This window comes from Neolamprologus brichardi, chromosome 18 (genome assembly GCF_056152115.1).
Source record: "Neolamprologus brichardi isolate AB-2024 chromosome 18, ASM5615211v1, whole genome shotgun sequence".
Lineage (NCBI taxonomy): Eukaryota > Metazoa > Chordata > Actinopteri > Cichliformes > Cichlidae > Neolamprologus > Neolamprologus brichardi.
Window position 1 is genome coordinate 5,052,577 of NC_142121.1, and position 16,580 is coordinate 5,069,156.

Genomic DNA, 16,580 nt, shown 5'->3' on the forward strand with positions numbered 1-16,580 from the left:
ACCAGTCTGCGCTGACAGCTGATATCGACTTCATACTGGGCGATCGTGTCGTATCTCTGAGCAGATTTCTTCTATACCAACAGTTCGGCTCTCCAGGAAACTGTCGTTCTTGCTTCAAAAACGTAAATATTTCGCTCGTAAACTAGCGAACAAAAGTTTGCAGCTAAACGAACATATGAAGCTAACTTCCGCCTTGAGTAAGCGTAACCGTTACGTCATTTCCATTTTTCCTCTTCTTCTTTTGAAGGGTCCGGTGTTGTGCCAAAAATGTTTCCCTGTGTGTTTTTTATGTATATCTTTATGTATGTTGTTAAATAGACTTGGGTGAACAGGTTTTACAAAGGAAATATATATAAAATTTAAAAATTACCCATTTAGTATCTCTATAACTCTGCATTATTGTACTTACATTATAACCAATCCGGTTCTTTTTGTCCACTTAAAAAATGCTTACAGAACTATTGTTACATTTGTTGCAATTTCTCCTGTCCTCTTGGCCTGATTACTCTTTAAAAAGACATTTTAATGTCAACATTTTTTAACTGCATAAATAAAGGATATATAAAAGTCACTCTGCCAAAAACTGATCGCAGCTTCTACCTTGTTACAGGAATGTTGTTTGTGGCTCAAGTTGGCTTGATATCATTAATGACGGATATATTTGACATATGTTTCACACATTATAGACCAACAAGTTATTCATAGCAGTTTAAATATGAGCAATCAGGTTTTGGGAAAAATCCGTTTTTGGCAATCACTTTTTTATCGTAACACCGCCACGCTTGGCGTAAGATACCTCATAAAGTCTGGTATTTTGCAGAAAACTGACTGTAGAATTTATTATATTTATTATTTAATGTCCACCAGTGGCAATTCCTCAAGCTTCAGGTTTCTTTCTGTAGAATAGTTGGAGCAGACCATCAAAGCATGCTTAACAGTTTCTGCTGTTCCACATGTGCATTTTTATTCAGCATGTGTGTGCTCATTTGTCACAAATAAAACACGGTGTTTCAAGTTCAAGTTCAAATTTTATTCGCCACATGCAGTGGCAGGTTGCCCTGCAGTGGAATGAACCCGAACCCTGACCTTACACACACAACACAGACATCACATGGGGATACAAGTCAGAGAACGGTTGCAATACAGAAAAACCACTGAAATGGACACTACAATGGGAAAGTACAAGAGGAAAAAAAGAGACCTCTACTCATGCTGGGCTACAGGAGGACAGCATGAGAACAGGAAACAAAAAAACTCCTCTGCACAGAAAAACACATAAATGTCCACAGTACAACATTATAGAGCATGTGACCAGCAACAGGGTTGGGTAGGGGATGAGGAGTAATCCCAGGCAACACAGCAGCCATCCTGCCACTGTGCGGGCCCAGACCCGCCTCGTGTTCCCAGGAGGCAACAAGCATCGAAGGCATTGGAAGGGGAAGGGGGATGTGTGAATGCTTATCAGTGTAAGTGTATGTGTGTGAGTGTTCATAGTTCAGCTGAGACAGTGTCCTTCACCCTATCAGGCTAAGTAAACAGTCTGCTAGCCAACCCAGGTGGCCTTGCATGGGATGGGAAGAATAGTCATCACACAGTCGTTATCAGGGAGTTTTTGTTCGGCTCCAGCCTTGGGCCTGTGCAGCTGGCACCGTGGTGTCCGCATGTTTCTGTATCTTAACATTGTTTTGCAGTGAAAAGTAACTGCCCCCCTTCATTTCATTCTCACACATATTCTGACACATATGAGTTGTGCTTTCTTTGATGATGCATCTGAATTCAGAAGTTCTGATGTTTATTCTTAATAAGCTTTTGGATTTAATATGCCAAATACATCTCATTAATACCATTTTGACTGCTAACACACAACACTCATTCTCCCCGATTCAAACAGAAACCCCACTGATTCTGCTTTTTCTTGTTCAGCAGAATGAATAGCTTCACCCTTAAGTCTCACCCTAAGTTTGATTGTTTGATCCATCGTCAGTTTTTCCAAAGCTGGGCTTGTAGTTGTCAGTGATTTAGTTTGAATTACCTAATAATTGTGAAAGTAATGATTTATTGATCCAGTTTACCATGATATTATAAAGGGTTTAATTAGCCTAATAATATGTAATATGATGTAAAACGTGGACAAATTGAGCTGAGGTGCTTTAACCTCCTCTACATCCCTGTTAGCAGGACGAAGGCGCCCTCTTGTGTTGTGCATCACTTTCAGATTTCACTTGTTAACCTGCAGGAAGACAAAACTTCACTGAGCCTTCAGCAGCTTCAACATCATCAGTAAAGACAGATTTAAATATGCGTAATATCACACTGTGTCAGTTTGTTCACAGGAGTCACAACCTGTAACACTGATGCTGCATTCAAGCATCCCCCCCCCCCCCCCCCCCCCCCCCCCCAACAGTTATCCAATTTTACAAGTAATGTAGTGATCAACAACTAAAATAAAACTTGTCTAATTTCTCGGTAATGAAGCTCTTTTAGTGATGAAAGCTGAAATTTCACAGGAAAAGCTTAACTCTGAATTTTGTTTCAGAAGGAAAACTGCTTCAGCAGTTTCTCGCAGATTAGTTTCAAATTTTCTCGATCAGAGGGAGATCCTGAAATAATGAGTAAAAGACCTTGTTTAGGGTTCAGGGTTTTATTTTTTCTTTAGTTTTTTAAAGTAAATATCTCTTCATTAATTATAATCATAAATATTATAGTTTTATATCATTAATTTGTCATTTTTAATGCAAATATTTGGTCTACCAAACAGATAAAAGTAACTGTACTTTTAAGTTAACATTTTTCGCCTTGGTCAGCAATGACTCTTGGGATAGTGGGCCACAAAGGATACACTTGGTGTTTTGTTCAAATCTCAGGAAATGGAGGACACATTTGCCATAAAACAACTTTTAAATAGGTTTTTCCATCTGCCAATGCCAAACAGCTTTTTCTGCTACTGACTCTAGATTGGTCTTGTTCATTAGATTTGACTGGATGGTTGTCTGGCAATTTAACAGTTCATTGATTTAACAGAGGCCTCAGTAGCATGTGGAAGAACCATATAGAGCATGGCATCTCCTCCTCATGCTGGTCACACAGTGCTGTGGGATGGCATCCCATTCATCACCCAGCATGTGTTGCTGGTCAGCCACTGTGGCCATTCTACTCATTCTGGCACAAACTACACATCAAGTCGATCCCATGAGTGTTCGGTGGGATTGAGGTCTGGACTACAGGCAGGCCACTTCATCCTCCCTTCTCCCAGATTCTGGGGGTAGTCTCTGATAAACCCCGGACTGTGGGGGTGAGTGTTGTCACCTTGGAGCAGAGAGTTTGGTCTCAGCCTGTGGAGATATGGGACTGCTACTGATGCAGAATCTCATCTCAGTGTAACTGAGCATTCAGGTCCAATGATGACAACCCTTGTTTTTCCAGTGAGGGGGATGTAGTCCCAGTCTTCCATATCCTCTTGCTCCTACTGGAGCCTGCCCACAAAATGATGAATTTTATATACGGTGTGTATGTGTTGTGTGTCAGGTATAATGTCAATGAGAGGACCTGAAACAGCTCGTATTTGATTATTAATTCAGGTGTTGCATTAAGGCCTAGTGTAAAATAGCAGCGAATCATGGCCTCTAGTAAACATCAAGAATATAAATACAGAGCTGAGAATGAGCCTGTTTCTCCTTCAAAGTACCATTGATAAAATATAATATCCAACTTTAAAACATTAAAAATGTTTTGTAGGAAAACCAACCCAAATGCAGGACTCAAAAAACAGGCAGGAGGAACAAAAACCTAACATTTAATTAGGTCAGCAACCAGCTTTCAAAATAAAACACACTGAAACTTGATAGAAACCCATAGCGGAAGGCTAGGGGAAAAAAAAAAAAATGCAAAAAAAGAGCTAGCCCCGCCCCCCCAAAAAATTAAAATATTAAAGACAATTTGCATACAAACAAAAATCCTTTACAAACAGTTAATCTCAGTGAAAGAAACATTTAAGTCCTCGTTGTTGTAAAAAGTTAATTTTATCACCACTTGATTATTTCGGTGGAAACTTTAAAGCACTGCAGAGGAAAGTTATTTAATATAAGACAACTGGTCATATCATTAGGCTAAATATGACAAAAGTGCTTATTTGAAGACCAAAAGTTTAACTGTAAACCTGCAGCTACACTGCACAAATGTCTCGTCACCAGAAGTGTTTCATGAAATCTTTATTTAAACTTTAAAGATAAATAACATACTAAGCACATCGCTAAGAACACAATAAACACCACAACACATTCAGTGACCTGAAAGTCTAGTCTGTCTCTTGCTAGTGGAGTTTCTCCTTGATCTGTTGCTTAGCCGGACAGCTTTTTAGTTTACAGCATCAATATGTACGCATAATTTACTTACTGCGCATAAGCGTAGATATACACATTATAACAGACGGACTCCTATGTTGTTGTAAGCTGTTTGACGTTTCTTAGTTGCCCTCCATCCTCCGCTGGAGTAAACAATCGAGTCCATTCACCAACTGCACCGTGCTTTGCTTAGAATGTCTGGATTTTTAATAAACTCATATTAACTTTAAGAGTCATGTTTTTGTGAAGGACTGAAATTTCATTTGACAATCAGGTGCCATGTTACAAATCATGTTGCTTGTCAATACTGCACTACAACTTCCATAAGCGTACATATTTACCAGCCTAGAGACATTATACACACCTCCTGCCGTCAAGCCATTTGTAATGAAATACAGGTTAGTCATTTAAAAAAATAAAATAAAATAAAAATGATACAAGACAGAAGAAAAACTGAAATAAAAACCTCACAGAAGAATCAAATCTTTACTATGAAAAACAAAACTAAACAAAAATGAACATTTGTTTTTTTTTTTTTAAACAACAAAGCTATTTAGTGAATCAAGTTTAAGGACATAACTCTACAATTAATTTTTGTGTATTATCTCTACAGGCTAAAAATATCATTTCTAGATTTAAAAACAAACAAACAAACAAAAGGCTTTCCCTACAATTATAAGAATAAGCCAGTATTAGAATATATGAGATCATTTTTTCCTCACAGGTGTTGCACTGATTTGGCGTGTCAGGCTGTGCTATGAACACAGTGCTAAAAATCTAAAAGATGACATTTTTAACCAGTATGATTTCTCATGTGTCTTTTAAACCGTGTTTTCTGCTTGAATGTTTTCCCACATGTGCTACAAAAATGTGACTTCTCGCCCGTGTGAATCCTCATCTGTGCTTTCAATCCAAATGAGTATCTATATCTTTTGCCACGGGGGCCAGACGATAATGGCTTCTCACCTGTGTGAATTTTCATGTGTGTTTTCAAGTGTATCATTTGACTGAAGCTTCTCTCACATATGGTGCAAACGTATGGCTTCTCACCTGTGTGAATTCTTGTGTGTTTTCGGAATCCTGATAAGTCCCTGAATGTTTTTCCACAGATGCTACAAGAATATGGCTTTTCACCTGTGTGAATTCTAGTGTGAGTTTTGAATGATTTTAAATCTCTAAAACATTTCCCACAAGTACTGCAAGAATAGGGTTTCTCACCAGTGTGAATTCTCATGTGAACTTTGAATGCAGATGAGAAACTAAATTTGTTTCCACAGACACTACAACAATAAGGCTTCTCACCAGTGTGAACTCTCTGGTGTTCATTTAGTCCAGATTTAAAATGAAAGACTTTTCCACAAGTTTCACATTTTAAACCCTTTTTAAATGTGTTTGTTGTATACTGGCCCTCTGAGCCGGGAGACTCATCCGCTCCCTCACCACGAGGTTTCCTCTTTATCGGCTCTGCTCTTCTAGTTGATCCCAAATCCACATGCCTGCCTTCTTCCACATCTCGCCTCTGTGGTTCAGGTAAGTTATGAGAGAGAAACTGCTCACGCTTTGGTTCTGGCCTACACTGCTCGTAAGTCTGAGTCACCATAAAGGTATCACTCTCCTGCTTCAGTGCAAACTGCTCTCCCTCCTGACTGATGCACAATTCCTCCGGTTCCTCTTTAATGTGTCGCAGCTCTGGGTGCTCCTGGCCCAGGCTGGAGTACCTCTCCTGGTTACACACCTGATGGTCATCCAGACCCTCTTCTTCCTTACAGTCGTGTTGTTGTGGGAGGTCTGAAGGGACAAATATGAAAACACATCTTTGGTTCTGGATGTCTGGATTCGGAGCAGTTGCAGTCATGGTACAAAAAACATAGAATTACATATTCAATTAAAATAAAATGTTGTTAGCAGGTCTTAAATTAAGCAGATACAGTCTCAGATAATAAAAAGTAAACAGATGCTGCTGATCTAAAGCACTTTATTGACTGATCATCTTTACGTGTGACCACCTCTATAGCTTCTTTGGCATTTTCTGGACTGGAGGTTAAAGATGTGTTTTTGCAGATTGCAGAACATTCAAAATATTACAATTATTCCAAAACAGAAGCTTTACAAAATATTTGTTTCATAAAGTCTTCCACTACAGGATAAAATGCAGAATTAATTAAATGTTCATTAAAAATTACTCAGCAGCCTTTTATAGCCCCTTTTTCACAAGGAAAACTAGCAAGTTGATCTTTGCTGGTTTCAGACACTAAACACTTTGTCTGCTGACAATTTTAGACTCACATCTCAATTTTGATAAGCATGTAAAGAAAATTTCATAGTAGTTATGGCTAATCTGAATGTTTTAACTTAGTTTGACACTGTATAGCGACATTAGCATACCTACATTATCTAGTCTAGTTTTCAAGTGTATAAATACTCTGGGGCCAGAGTGTCTTGGCTAGATAAATTCAAAGACAAAACAGTAATCACAGTACTAGGAGCACAGTTAATGGGAAAAGTAAAATGCCATATTAAAGATCTAAATCAGGATTCTCTATAAAAGGCCTCAGTCTTTCATATCTACTCGTCTTTACAGCAGTACTTCAGTTCACTGAGACTTGCAGGCTTTGCTTGTACAAGCTCCCTCAAGGTCCTACCACAACATTTTAATAACATTGGGTCTGGGCTTTGACTGGGCCATTGCAACACTGTTGCAATGGCCCAGTTAAAGTGACTGTTTTCTTTTCAGCCATTCTGTTGTAGATTTGCTGGTGTGATTGGGATCATTGTCCTGTTATATGATTCATTCTCCTCCAGATTTTATTAATTAGAAAGACTGTCTCAAATTTGACTCTACAGGGTGGGCCATTTATATGGATACACCGTAATAACATGGGAATGGTTGGTAATATTAAAGTCCTGTTTGTGGCACATTAGTATATGTGAGGGGGCAAACTCCTCAAGATGGGTGGTGACCATGGTGGCCATTTAGAAGTCGGCCATCTTGGACACAACTGTTGTTTTTTCAGTAGGAAGAGGGCCATGTGACACAAACTTATTGGTAATGTCACAAGAAAAACAATGGTGTTCTTGGTTTCAACGTAACTTTATTCTTTTATGAGTTATTTACAAGTTTCTCTTTGTTCACAGCCATTGACATGTCGAAGAGGTTAACACGTGAGGAGCGGATCGAAATTGTGTTGATATCTGGTGAACGCAGTAACCGAGTCATTGCAGCAGATTTCAATGCAAGACACCCTACGAGACCACCCATCTCCCATGCTACAGTCAGCAAACTGCTTGCTAAGTTTCGTAAAACTGGTGCCAAAATGTGGATGCAAGAAAACTGTCACTAATGAAGAAACATCAGTGGCTGTCCTAGCTTCATTCAGCAAGAGCCCACAGCGTAGCACTCGCCGCATGTCACTGGAGAGTGGCATTAGTCGAACATCCCTTCGGCAGATATTAGCTACACACAAATGGCACCCTTAAAAACTCCAGCTACTGCAGCATCTCAACGAGGATGACCCAGATTGGCGCACAGAATTTGCAGAATAACAAAAACAAAAATTGGAACAGGACCCTCAGTTCACGCAGAAGATTTTGTTCAGTGATGAGGCAAACTTTTATGTGAATGGTGAAGTTAACAAACAAAACCACCGCTATTGGTCTGACACTAACCCACATTGGATGGATCCCTCCAAGACTGTTGGACCAACAAAAGTGATGGTTTGGTGTGGTATATGGGGAACAACGATAGTGGGTCCATTCTTCATCAATGGAAACCTCAAGGCCACTGGATATTTGAAATTGCTACATGATTATGTGTTTCCCTCTTTATGCACTGAAGCTGGCACGTTCCCTGAGTTTTTCCAGCAAGATGGTGCACCACCACATTATGGGTGCCAGGTCCGAGCATTCCTAGATGAACAGTTTCCTGGAAAGTGGATTGGTCGTCGTGGGCCAGTTGAATGGCCCCCAAGGTCTCCCGATCTGACCCCCTTAGACTTTTCTCTTTGGGGTCATCTGAAGGCAATTGTCTATGGTGTGAAGATACGAGATGTGCAGCACCTGAAACTACGGATACTGGATGCCCGTGCTGGCATTTCTCCTGCGGTGTTGCTCTCAGTGTGTGAAGAGTGGGAGAAGAGGGTTGCATTGACAATCCAACACAATGGGCAGCACATTGAACACATTTTATAAGTGGTCAGAAACTTGTAAATAACTCATGAAAGAATAAAGTTACGTTGAAACCAAGCACACCATTGTTTTTCTTGTGACATTACCAATAAGTTTGATGTGTCACATGGCCCTCTTCCTATTGAAAAAACAAAAGTTGTATCCAAGATGGCCGACTTCTAAATGGCCACCATGGTCACCACCCATCTTGAGGAGTTTGCCCCCTCACATATACTAATGTGCCACAAACAGGACTTTAATATCACCAACCATTCCCATGTTATTACGGTGTATCCATATAAATGGCCCACCCTGTACAATACTTTGTTATGGTCCTGTAGCTGGAAAACAAGCCCAAATCATCACCCATCCACTACTGTGCAAAATAAGTGGTATGAGGGCTTTTGTAAAATATGGTGCTGTGTATTATAGCAAACCCCTCCCCTATTCTGTCCAAAGGACATTGCTCTAGACATCTTGTGGTTTATTCAGATGGAACACTGCATGTACTGTCATGAACTTTAACATGCCAACTAAGGCCTTTACAGTCTGGGATGTATCTCTTGAATTTCTTGCAATTTCATTGAACATTGAGATGTAATTGCTAGGGTATCAATAACTGGAAAGAATGGCAGCTACCTTGAATGTTTTCCACTTGTGACTAATCTTTCTCATTGTAGAATGATGGACTCCAAATTGTTTAATGACCTTTTCCATATGAGTAGACAACAGCTGCTTGTGTAGGATCATTGCTAATGTCTTTTCTAATACTACAGCTGAAAATTATCTGCCACAACTGCCACAACTGATTTTTGTACCACCTCAGCTGGATCCTTTGAAGAAAAGTAACTTCACTCAGAGTCCGTCTCAAATTACAGAGGTCCTTCTGGGCTGAGCCTAGAAACCCACTGGAACAAGCTCATTTCCACAAATATGCCAACATTTAGAGGAGATGTTGAAAAATTATGTTTTTACTGAGGTAGTATTCTGTAGCATTTTATTTTTGTCTCCTGGTGCCTTTGTGAGCTCTTTTCGCAAGCAGTCATAATCGCAAATGACTCTGACGTCCCAGTTTGTTTACTTGGATTTGTTGAAGCATCACTTTCACTTGTTTTGGTCATATACTTATCATGTTTATATTTATTTTATTTAAAAGAGAGTGCATATTAATGAATATGTCAAATTTAGCTATATAGGCTAATTTTCATCTGCACTCTTTACAGTTTGTTGGTGCTTTCTTCAGGTTTGTGGTGTTTCACCATGACAGCTCCAGTGTGTGCGTAAGATCTCTACAGCACAGCTGCATACCTGATCTGTGTAGTAAATTTCTTTCAGGACTCCAGATGACATCCAGCAGCCTGAGGCGCTCTTCCCCGGTCCAGAAAATGATGCCATCGGCCTCCTGTTTCACTACAAGCTGCTCTCCTGCCTGAGCGATGCAGAGTTCCTCCTGTTCCTCTTTAATCGGTGGAAGATCAGGATTCTCCTGGTCCACACTGGAGCTCTTCTCCTGGTTACAGACCTGCTGATCATCACGAATTTTGTCCTTGCACTTCATGTTGCTGTGGGATGTCTTGATGAACAAAGTGACACAAGAAAAAAGTTACTAATGTGATGACAGGAAAACAGATCTGAGCAAATACATTCCAGCAAATTTAATATTAATAATAATAATAATAATAATAATAATAATAATAATAATAATAATAATGGATTGCATTTATATAGCGCTTTTCGAGACCCTCAAAGCGCTTTACAATACCACTATTCAGTCACTCTCACATTCACACACTGGTGGAGGCAGCTACAGTTGTAGCCACAGCTGCCCTGGGACAGACTGACTGTTTCTATTAAGGAACAACTTCAGAATATCAAAAACAGATACTATTACACTGGTTACTTACATCCAAACAAACCTTCAACCATAAAAATTACATTTAAATCAACAATGACACTTTTTTTTTTTTAAATCAAAAGCTTGTTTGATAAAGAACTAGGCCTAATTAGCCAACTCTTTAATTCAGATGGTTGCCTGCTTTCATATTCAGAATTTGTCCTTTTATCAAACGTGTGATACCAAAATAATATGCAAATGTTTGAGATGCAAGTCCAGATTGTGCAGTGAGACGTTTAGTATTTGCAGCACAGATGGAAACTACATAACACCACCCTTTGATCTCGGCTCTCCCATGACTGTGTCTTTAATCAGCAACAAACCATCAACAGAATAATCAGAAACAAAAAAAAAACCCAAAAAATTATTTTACCCAGAAAGCTCCTACTGACCAATAAATGGTGACATTTAACACCATTAAACGTTTCCTCACAGTGACCAGACTCGTTTATATTTCTAGAAGATGTTTCACCTTTTATCCGACAAGCTTCTCTGGTTCTAAAACCTAATGGTGAAGAAAGCCGGGTATTTCAACTCTAGTGGGAGGTGTCCCTTAGGAACTTGACCCACTATTGATTACGTGAAAAGGGCGTAGGTCATCATCAGCAGAATTTTCATTTGAAACCATTGTAAGATCTGGGCTCACCCGATTATGGCCTATTGAGATCAACTGATGCAAGATGTGAGTGGACCCTGAGGTGCCTGAAGTGATCTTAAAACTGTATTGTAGGTAGCAGACGGTTGATGTCGTAAGCCACCCCCTCTGTCCAAGGATGGCAACAATGGAATCCTCGAAAGAGCGACCTTTGACCTTTAGATGCTGATGTACACCCAAGTCTCGTCTTGTCAACGTGGCTCTTCTATGCTGTGCCATGCATTTATGGAGTGGCTGTTTGGTTTTTCCAATGCATGCACTGCACACACTGGAGAAACCAATGCTGCACTGCACAGCATGCACCATGTTGTTTTGTAAAGGAGCGTATGCAGTGCAGTGCAGTGAAGAGTGCTCAGACCTCTACATTGAAGAAACCAACTTTAAAATAAAATATTTGTAAGTTAAAATAAAAAGATCAAATAATGAAAACTCTGACAAGACTCAAACCTGTTTCTGTGACCACAAGCTAACATTTTCTTTCTGATACCTCTAAGCAGCCCAACGGAGTCTCGAGTTTACTTAATACATCCTGTTCAAAAGCTTGGTTGATAAAAGACAGGGCCTAATTAGCCAACTCCTTAATTCAGATGGTCTCCTGCTCAGTTTAACACAGGCGGCTTCCTGCTCAATAAAACAAAACATCACTTTAATTTGTATAAAATGAGCAAAAGTGTCTCTTTCACTAGCTTAGACTGCTGGACGCTTGTGTTTACACAGCGTCCAGCAGTCACAGAAGGACTCATGATAGAAACAGAACAAAAATCATGTTAATTAATGAATCACATTGGAATAATCTGTTTCCAGCGAGCTGTTCAGTGTGAAACGTGTGCTGCAGTCAGTTTACAGCTCTGAGCGGATCAGTGTTTCTTTAAATGTAACTGTACCCTTTAAAGAGAGAATTACAAAAAAAATAACTGAATGTCAGCCACTTAAGATGCCATCATGGAGATGTTTTAGTGGTGATTGTCTTAAAACAATCGATGGTTACTGTGAAAAACAAATGATCATCTTAAATAATCAAACATCATGGGGAATATATAAACACTGACACTGCTGCGTTAATTTGTTGTAAAAAAAGTATGAATGAGTTCAAGGTATTGAGAACTTAATTCAGAAAACTAGTGATTTTAGTCATCAAGAAATAAACTGGTGATCCCTCTGCAGCCATACTGCCCCCTACCATAAAAGCCCCCCCTCTCCTCGCGGGGTCTTTAATCTGGTTAAATCACCACGTGATATACTCGCAGAAATTGATAAATCCACGGATGTAATCCGAAACACGGACTGGAATACCTAAAACAATCTAACTAGTTCAGGTAAAAACCAGCTAACACGGAACACCAGCGTCTACATTCTGGTTTTCTGTTAACGTCCTGAATGCTGCTTCTGTTTCACTGTTTTGCCGTGAATGCGGTACATCGGCCTGCACACACACCGCATGGAGTCCGCGGGTGTCCGCAAGCACGAAGGTTTTCACCGCGATGTTTTAGTAAAGTCACTTTCTGCTGTGTCTCTCTGGATGTTTAGGGTTAAACGCTTACCTTTTAAAAAGACAGAAGCACTTGTGTGATTAGCTGCTCCCTGATTTTAGTCTGTTAGCATACAAGCTGCGCTCTGATCAGTGTTAGTTCAATGAGACCGTCAGTTTCACAAACCTGCTTTGTGTGACTTTATCTCGGGTTTCCGGTTGTTCTGCAGCAGTCTGAGCTCACGGCTGACCTCCTCCTCATATTTCGTTTGTTAAGCTGGCAGGATTTCTTCAGCAGCAGCAGATAAACTCTCACACGGCGAACTAAATATATTGTCGAGTAATAAAAGTCACGTCATTTCCGTTCTGTTTCGTCTTCCGGTAAATCACGCGTATCGAAGTCGCACTGCTGCCCCCCTCTGGTCATTCATACAATTTCAACCAATCATTACATAGTCTTTTGCAGAAACCTGGATACAGAATTGACACTTCTCCAGTGATCCCAGTTCAGTGTTGATTTAAAGAATAGACTGTGATGTCATCCCTGACAGTTCCTCATGCATGAGGTTTCTTTCTGAAACCTGTAATGCCAGCCAGAACCTGGTCAAATTCACCTCATCCCTCCTCCTGCTTGTTTTTACACATAACAGATTTTCTGTATCTTAACGGTCATTTATAATGAGAAGTAATGGTACTCCTTCATTCTCCCACTGCTTCTGGCACAACACTGTTATGTTTTCTTTGATGATTCAGAACAGCCCATCCTTAGCTTAATACCTCTTTTAATTGCCCCTCAGGGTGCGGTGACTCAGGCCCTTCTGTGTGTTGGTATCTACAGACACCCTACTGATGCTCCTGTGTTTTCAGTACTATATAAGTAAATCTGATTGGACTCAGGCCTGAATTTCTTTCTTTCTGTAGTATAAACAGACAACCGCCTTCAGTCACCTAAGCTTTACATTGCCTGTAGGTCTGTTATGTTAAAATCAAAGTCTCATTTACCATTTTGTGGACCTGGAATAGTCACTTTCATTTAGGAAGGTTCCTAACGGAGTGACAGGACAAGTATCTGTGTGGGAGCTGTAATAAGAGCTCATCTCTAGGTATTAAGAAAGCTGCTTCACTGATTGCTTTATAACGTCATTTAGCAGAGGATACAGTGAATCAACCTTTATGAAAGGAAAACAGATAATATCATCTCATAGTTCACAGCAAAACCGTGTCTGACCACTCATGAAAAGAATCAACTGTCAAAGTGGCATGCGCATGTAAATGTTAGTTGTATTTTTCAGTTTTCAACAGCAGACCTTAAAGCCACAGCTGAACTATGGCCACAATAATAATAATAACATCTGCTTCTTGTTGCATGAGGGCCCTACATTTATATAGGCTCTCTAAATCCACATGAAGAGCATTAAAATGATCAAAATGCTTTTACTGTCACGGTTTACAGGGGCAGACCATGTGTTGGTGAGTGGGGACCCAGGTGCAGACACAGACGAGGAAATCAAACTAACTTGAACAATAGGCGAGCCTTTTATTACGGCTTATAATCAGGTCAACAAAACAAGGGAGTAAGCACAGAGGCAAAGCGAAACTGGGCAAGCTGAATACTGAGACTATGAAAGCTAGGAAGGCAATGACAACGAGACTGTGAAGACTATAAACAGGACTTTGTGCAGGAACATGAAGGAACTATGAACTCATATACAAACAAACAACATGACCTGCACAGTGTCCTGAAACCTGACATGACTTGAGGGCTGGAACACAGACAACGCAACAATGAACGAAGGGAGACAGAGGACTTAAAAACAAACATGAGGTGATCGGGGGAAGTGGAGATGCCTGAGGAAACAACTGACACAAATGAATCATAATGACACCACAGGGGAAGAGTAAGATTGAACACAGTAACCATAGAAACACAAGATCTCTTCAAAATAAAACAGGAAACATAATGAGACAGATGTGACAACACAAACTTGACAACATAAGACATGCAGACTTGAAACACATGAAGGGCAAGGAAGACTAAAACACGGCGGGAGAAGACATGAGGGGATCTAATAAACAGAGAACTAAAGGCTGAGCAACTTAGGAGCTTAAGAAAAATAGATGAACTTAACATAAATAAAGAATAACAAAATACAAGGACTCAAGTCCTAACTTTTGCAAGCAATCTGGATCGAATTAATTAATTTTTGCTTTGGGTCTTCTGGGATGGACTCCAGGCTCCTCCTCACCCCCTACTACAACCACTCATGACCCTGAACTGGATAAGAGGTAGATGTTAGAAATTTTGCTTTAAACATAGAAAACAAATAGGAGGAAAGGAATACACAAAATCACCTCTCCAGTAAGCATGTCACAGTGTGTGGAGTGAGAGAACAGAGTGCAGAGTTTAACAAACAAAACCAAAAGACACATTTATTTAGGGTGATACATTTACTAAAATCAAAAGTCCATAAATGTGACTAATATATAAACTAATATATAAACTAAACACAGGGAGAACTGGAAACACTAACAGTTACTCAGAATACAAATGAGGAAACACAGGCAGCCGATCAGGCGTGTTGGTACAGCACAACAGGAAATGGAGGGAAACTGAGGCTATGAATACACAGAGAGAGAATGGAGTCAAAGGAAGTAGAAATATCTGAGTCACATGCATCACAGATCACCTTAATCCATATAATGAGGCAGAAAGGAAAGTAAAGCAACACAAAAGAAGGAACTACCATAACGGAAACTCGGAAATAAACAGTAAATGTGAATAAACTACACAGGAAAACAAGCGGAAACACTGAAGGAACTTCTGAGCAGAGAGTAATGTGAAGTTTTAGTAGGACCTATAGAGGTCTGCAAATTTAGAACAAGTCTCAAACCACTATAAAAATATTAACATCTTTCTCTGTTTTCAAACAGACTTTAAACAGTTGTTATTAAATTGTGTTTGATTTCAAACCTTATGTGGTTAACAATCCGTCAAAGCTTGCACTAGCACTCTATATGAGATTTAGACCATTGTTTTCATATCTACATACTGTCTAGCTTAGTATTATTTGTATGTTAGGATATTATATTAATCTGAGGACATTTTACTGGTTTATCTTACTTTATAGTATATGTTGGTAAATATATATGCATTTGGTTTATATCTGATGTTCGGGGTTGTATTTATAAACTGTGATTAGCTTTTGGGCCCAATTTCAAAAATAACTATTTTGTATATTATGATTTTTGAATTTTTATTTCATTTTTATTTATAAATAACCTGAAGCTGATATCAGGAATGCAGACATTAATTGCAGCTAACATATGTCAACAGCTGAAGGTTTATAATACATAGAAATCAAAGTAAAAACCTCATGAGAAGGAAATAGACTCTAGAACTGAGAGGCTCAATAGTACAAGTACATAGTTGAGCTAAGAACAAAGACAAAGGAACAAATAACACAAAATTTTCACAACAAACTAAACACTGTACAAGGAAACAGGGAACTACAGTAGTAAACCAAAGACCAAACCAATCGAAATAATAATAAACCAACCCTGACTGAATTAACTCAGAGTGCACGCTCAAAAACTGAAAATCCTGGGTGCAGGATCAAGGATGATGGAAGGAGGAGTGAGAACAAATAAGGAGTAAAAAGCAATGCAAAAATAACGCTATGTTAATTTTTCTTGCAATCAACTATTTTGGAATGTTAATTACATGAGCAGCCTCGAGCTCAGCTTCTTCTTAGCTTCTTCACAGTGCCACCTTCAGACATCTCAGGGCTAATTTTATCACCCCACTGACATGTTTGCCTTGATAGGAAGCAAAGAACTCCACAGACAGGTCTGCTGACATGTTTTTAAATCAATCCCTGTTCTTTCACAGCCAAACGGTCCCCGGGTCCTAGTGTCCTTCTACATAATCATTGTTTGAAACATAAGTAAATTATTGCCAGTTGATTTTTTTCTCCCAAAAAGTAAATAATAAAATCAACCAAGAATAATTTCAGAAAAGAAAATTAAATTAAATAACTCATTAAATAAGTCTAGTTAATT

At 39.3% G+C, this 16,580-nt stretch overlaps 1 protein-coding gene across 1 annotated transcript; it reads right to left on the reverse strand.

Moving 5' to 3' along the window:
- Nucleotides 1–4,588: 4,588 nt before the first annotated feature.
- Nucleotides 4,589–12,875, reverse strand: LOC102790710 (uncharacterized). Its single transcript, XM_006804583.3, has 3 exons — nucleotides 12,709–12,875; nucleotides 9,813–10,077; nucleotides 4,589–6,128 (listed from the first exon to the last, which is right to left on the reverse strand). The coding sequence occupies exons 2-3, from the start codon at nucleotides 10,060–10,062 to the stop codon at nucleotides 5,134–5,136; spliced, it is 1,245 nt and encodes a 414-aa protein (XP_006804646.2). The 5' UTR covers nucleotides 10,063–10,077; nucleotides 12,709–12,875; the 3' UTR covers nucleotides 4,589–5,133.
- Between the last annotated feature and the right edge of the window lie 3,705 nt (nucleotides 12,876–16,580).

What these genes read in the sequence shown, in the direction of transcription:
- LOC102790710 (XM_006804583.3), bottom strand. Translation starts at nt 10,062, where the DNA reads ATGAAGTGCAAGGACAAAATTCGTGATGATCAGCAGGTCTGTAACCAG. An exon ending in AAATTTACTACACAGATCAG is followed by an intron (nt 6,129 to 9,812) that starts GTATGCAGCTGT and finishes TTGTCCCTTCAG; the next exon opens with ACCTCCCACAACAACACGAC.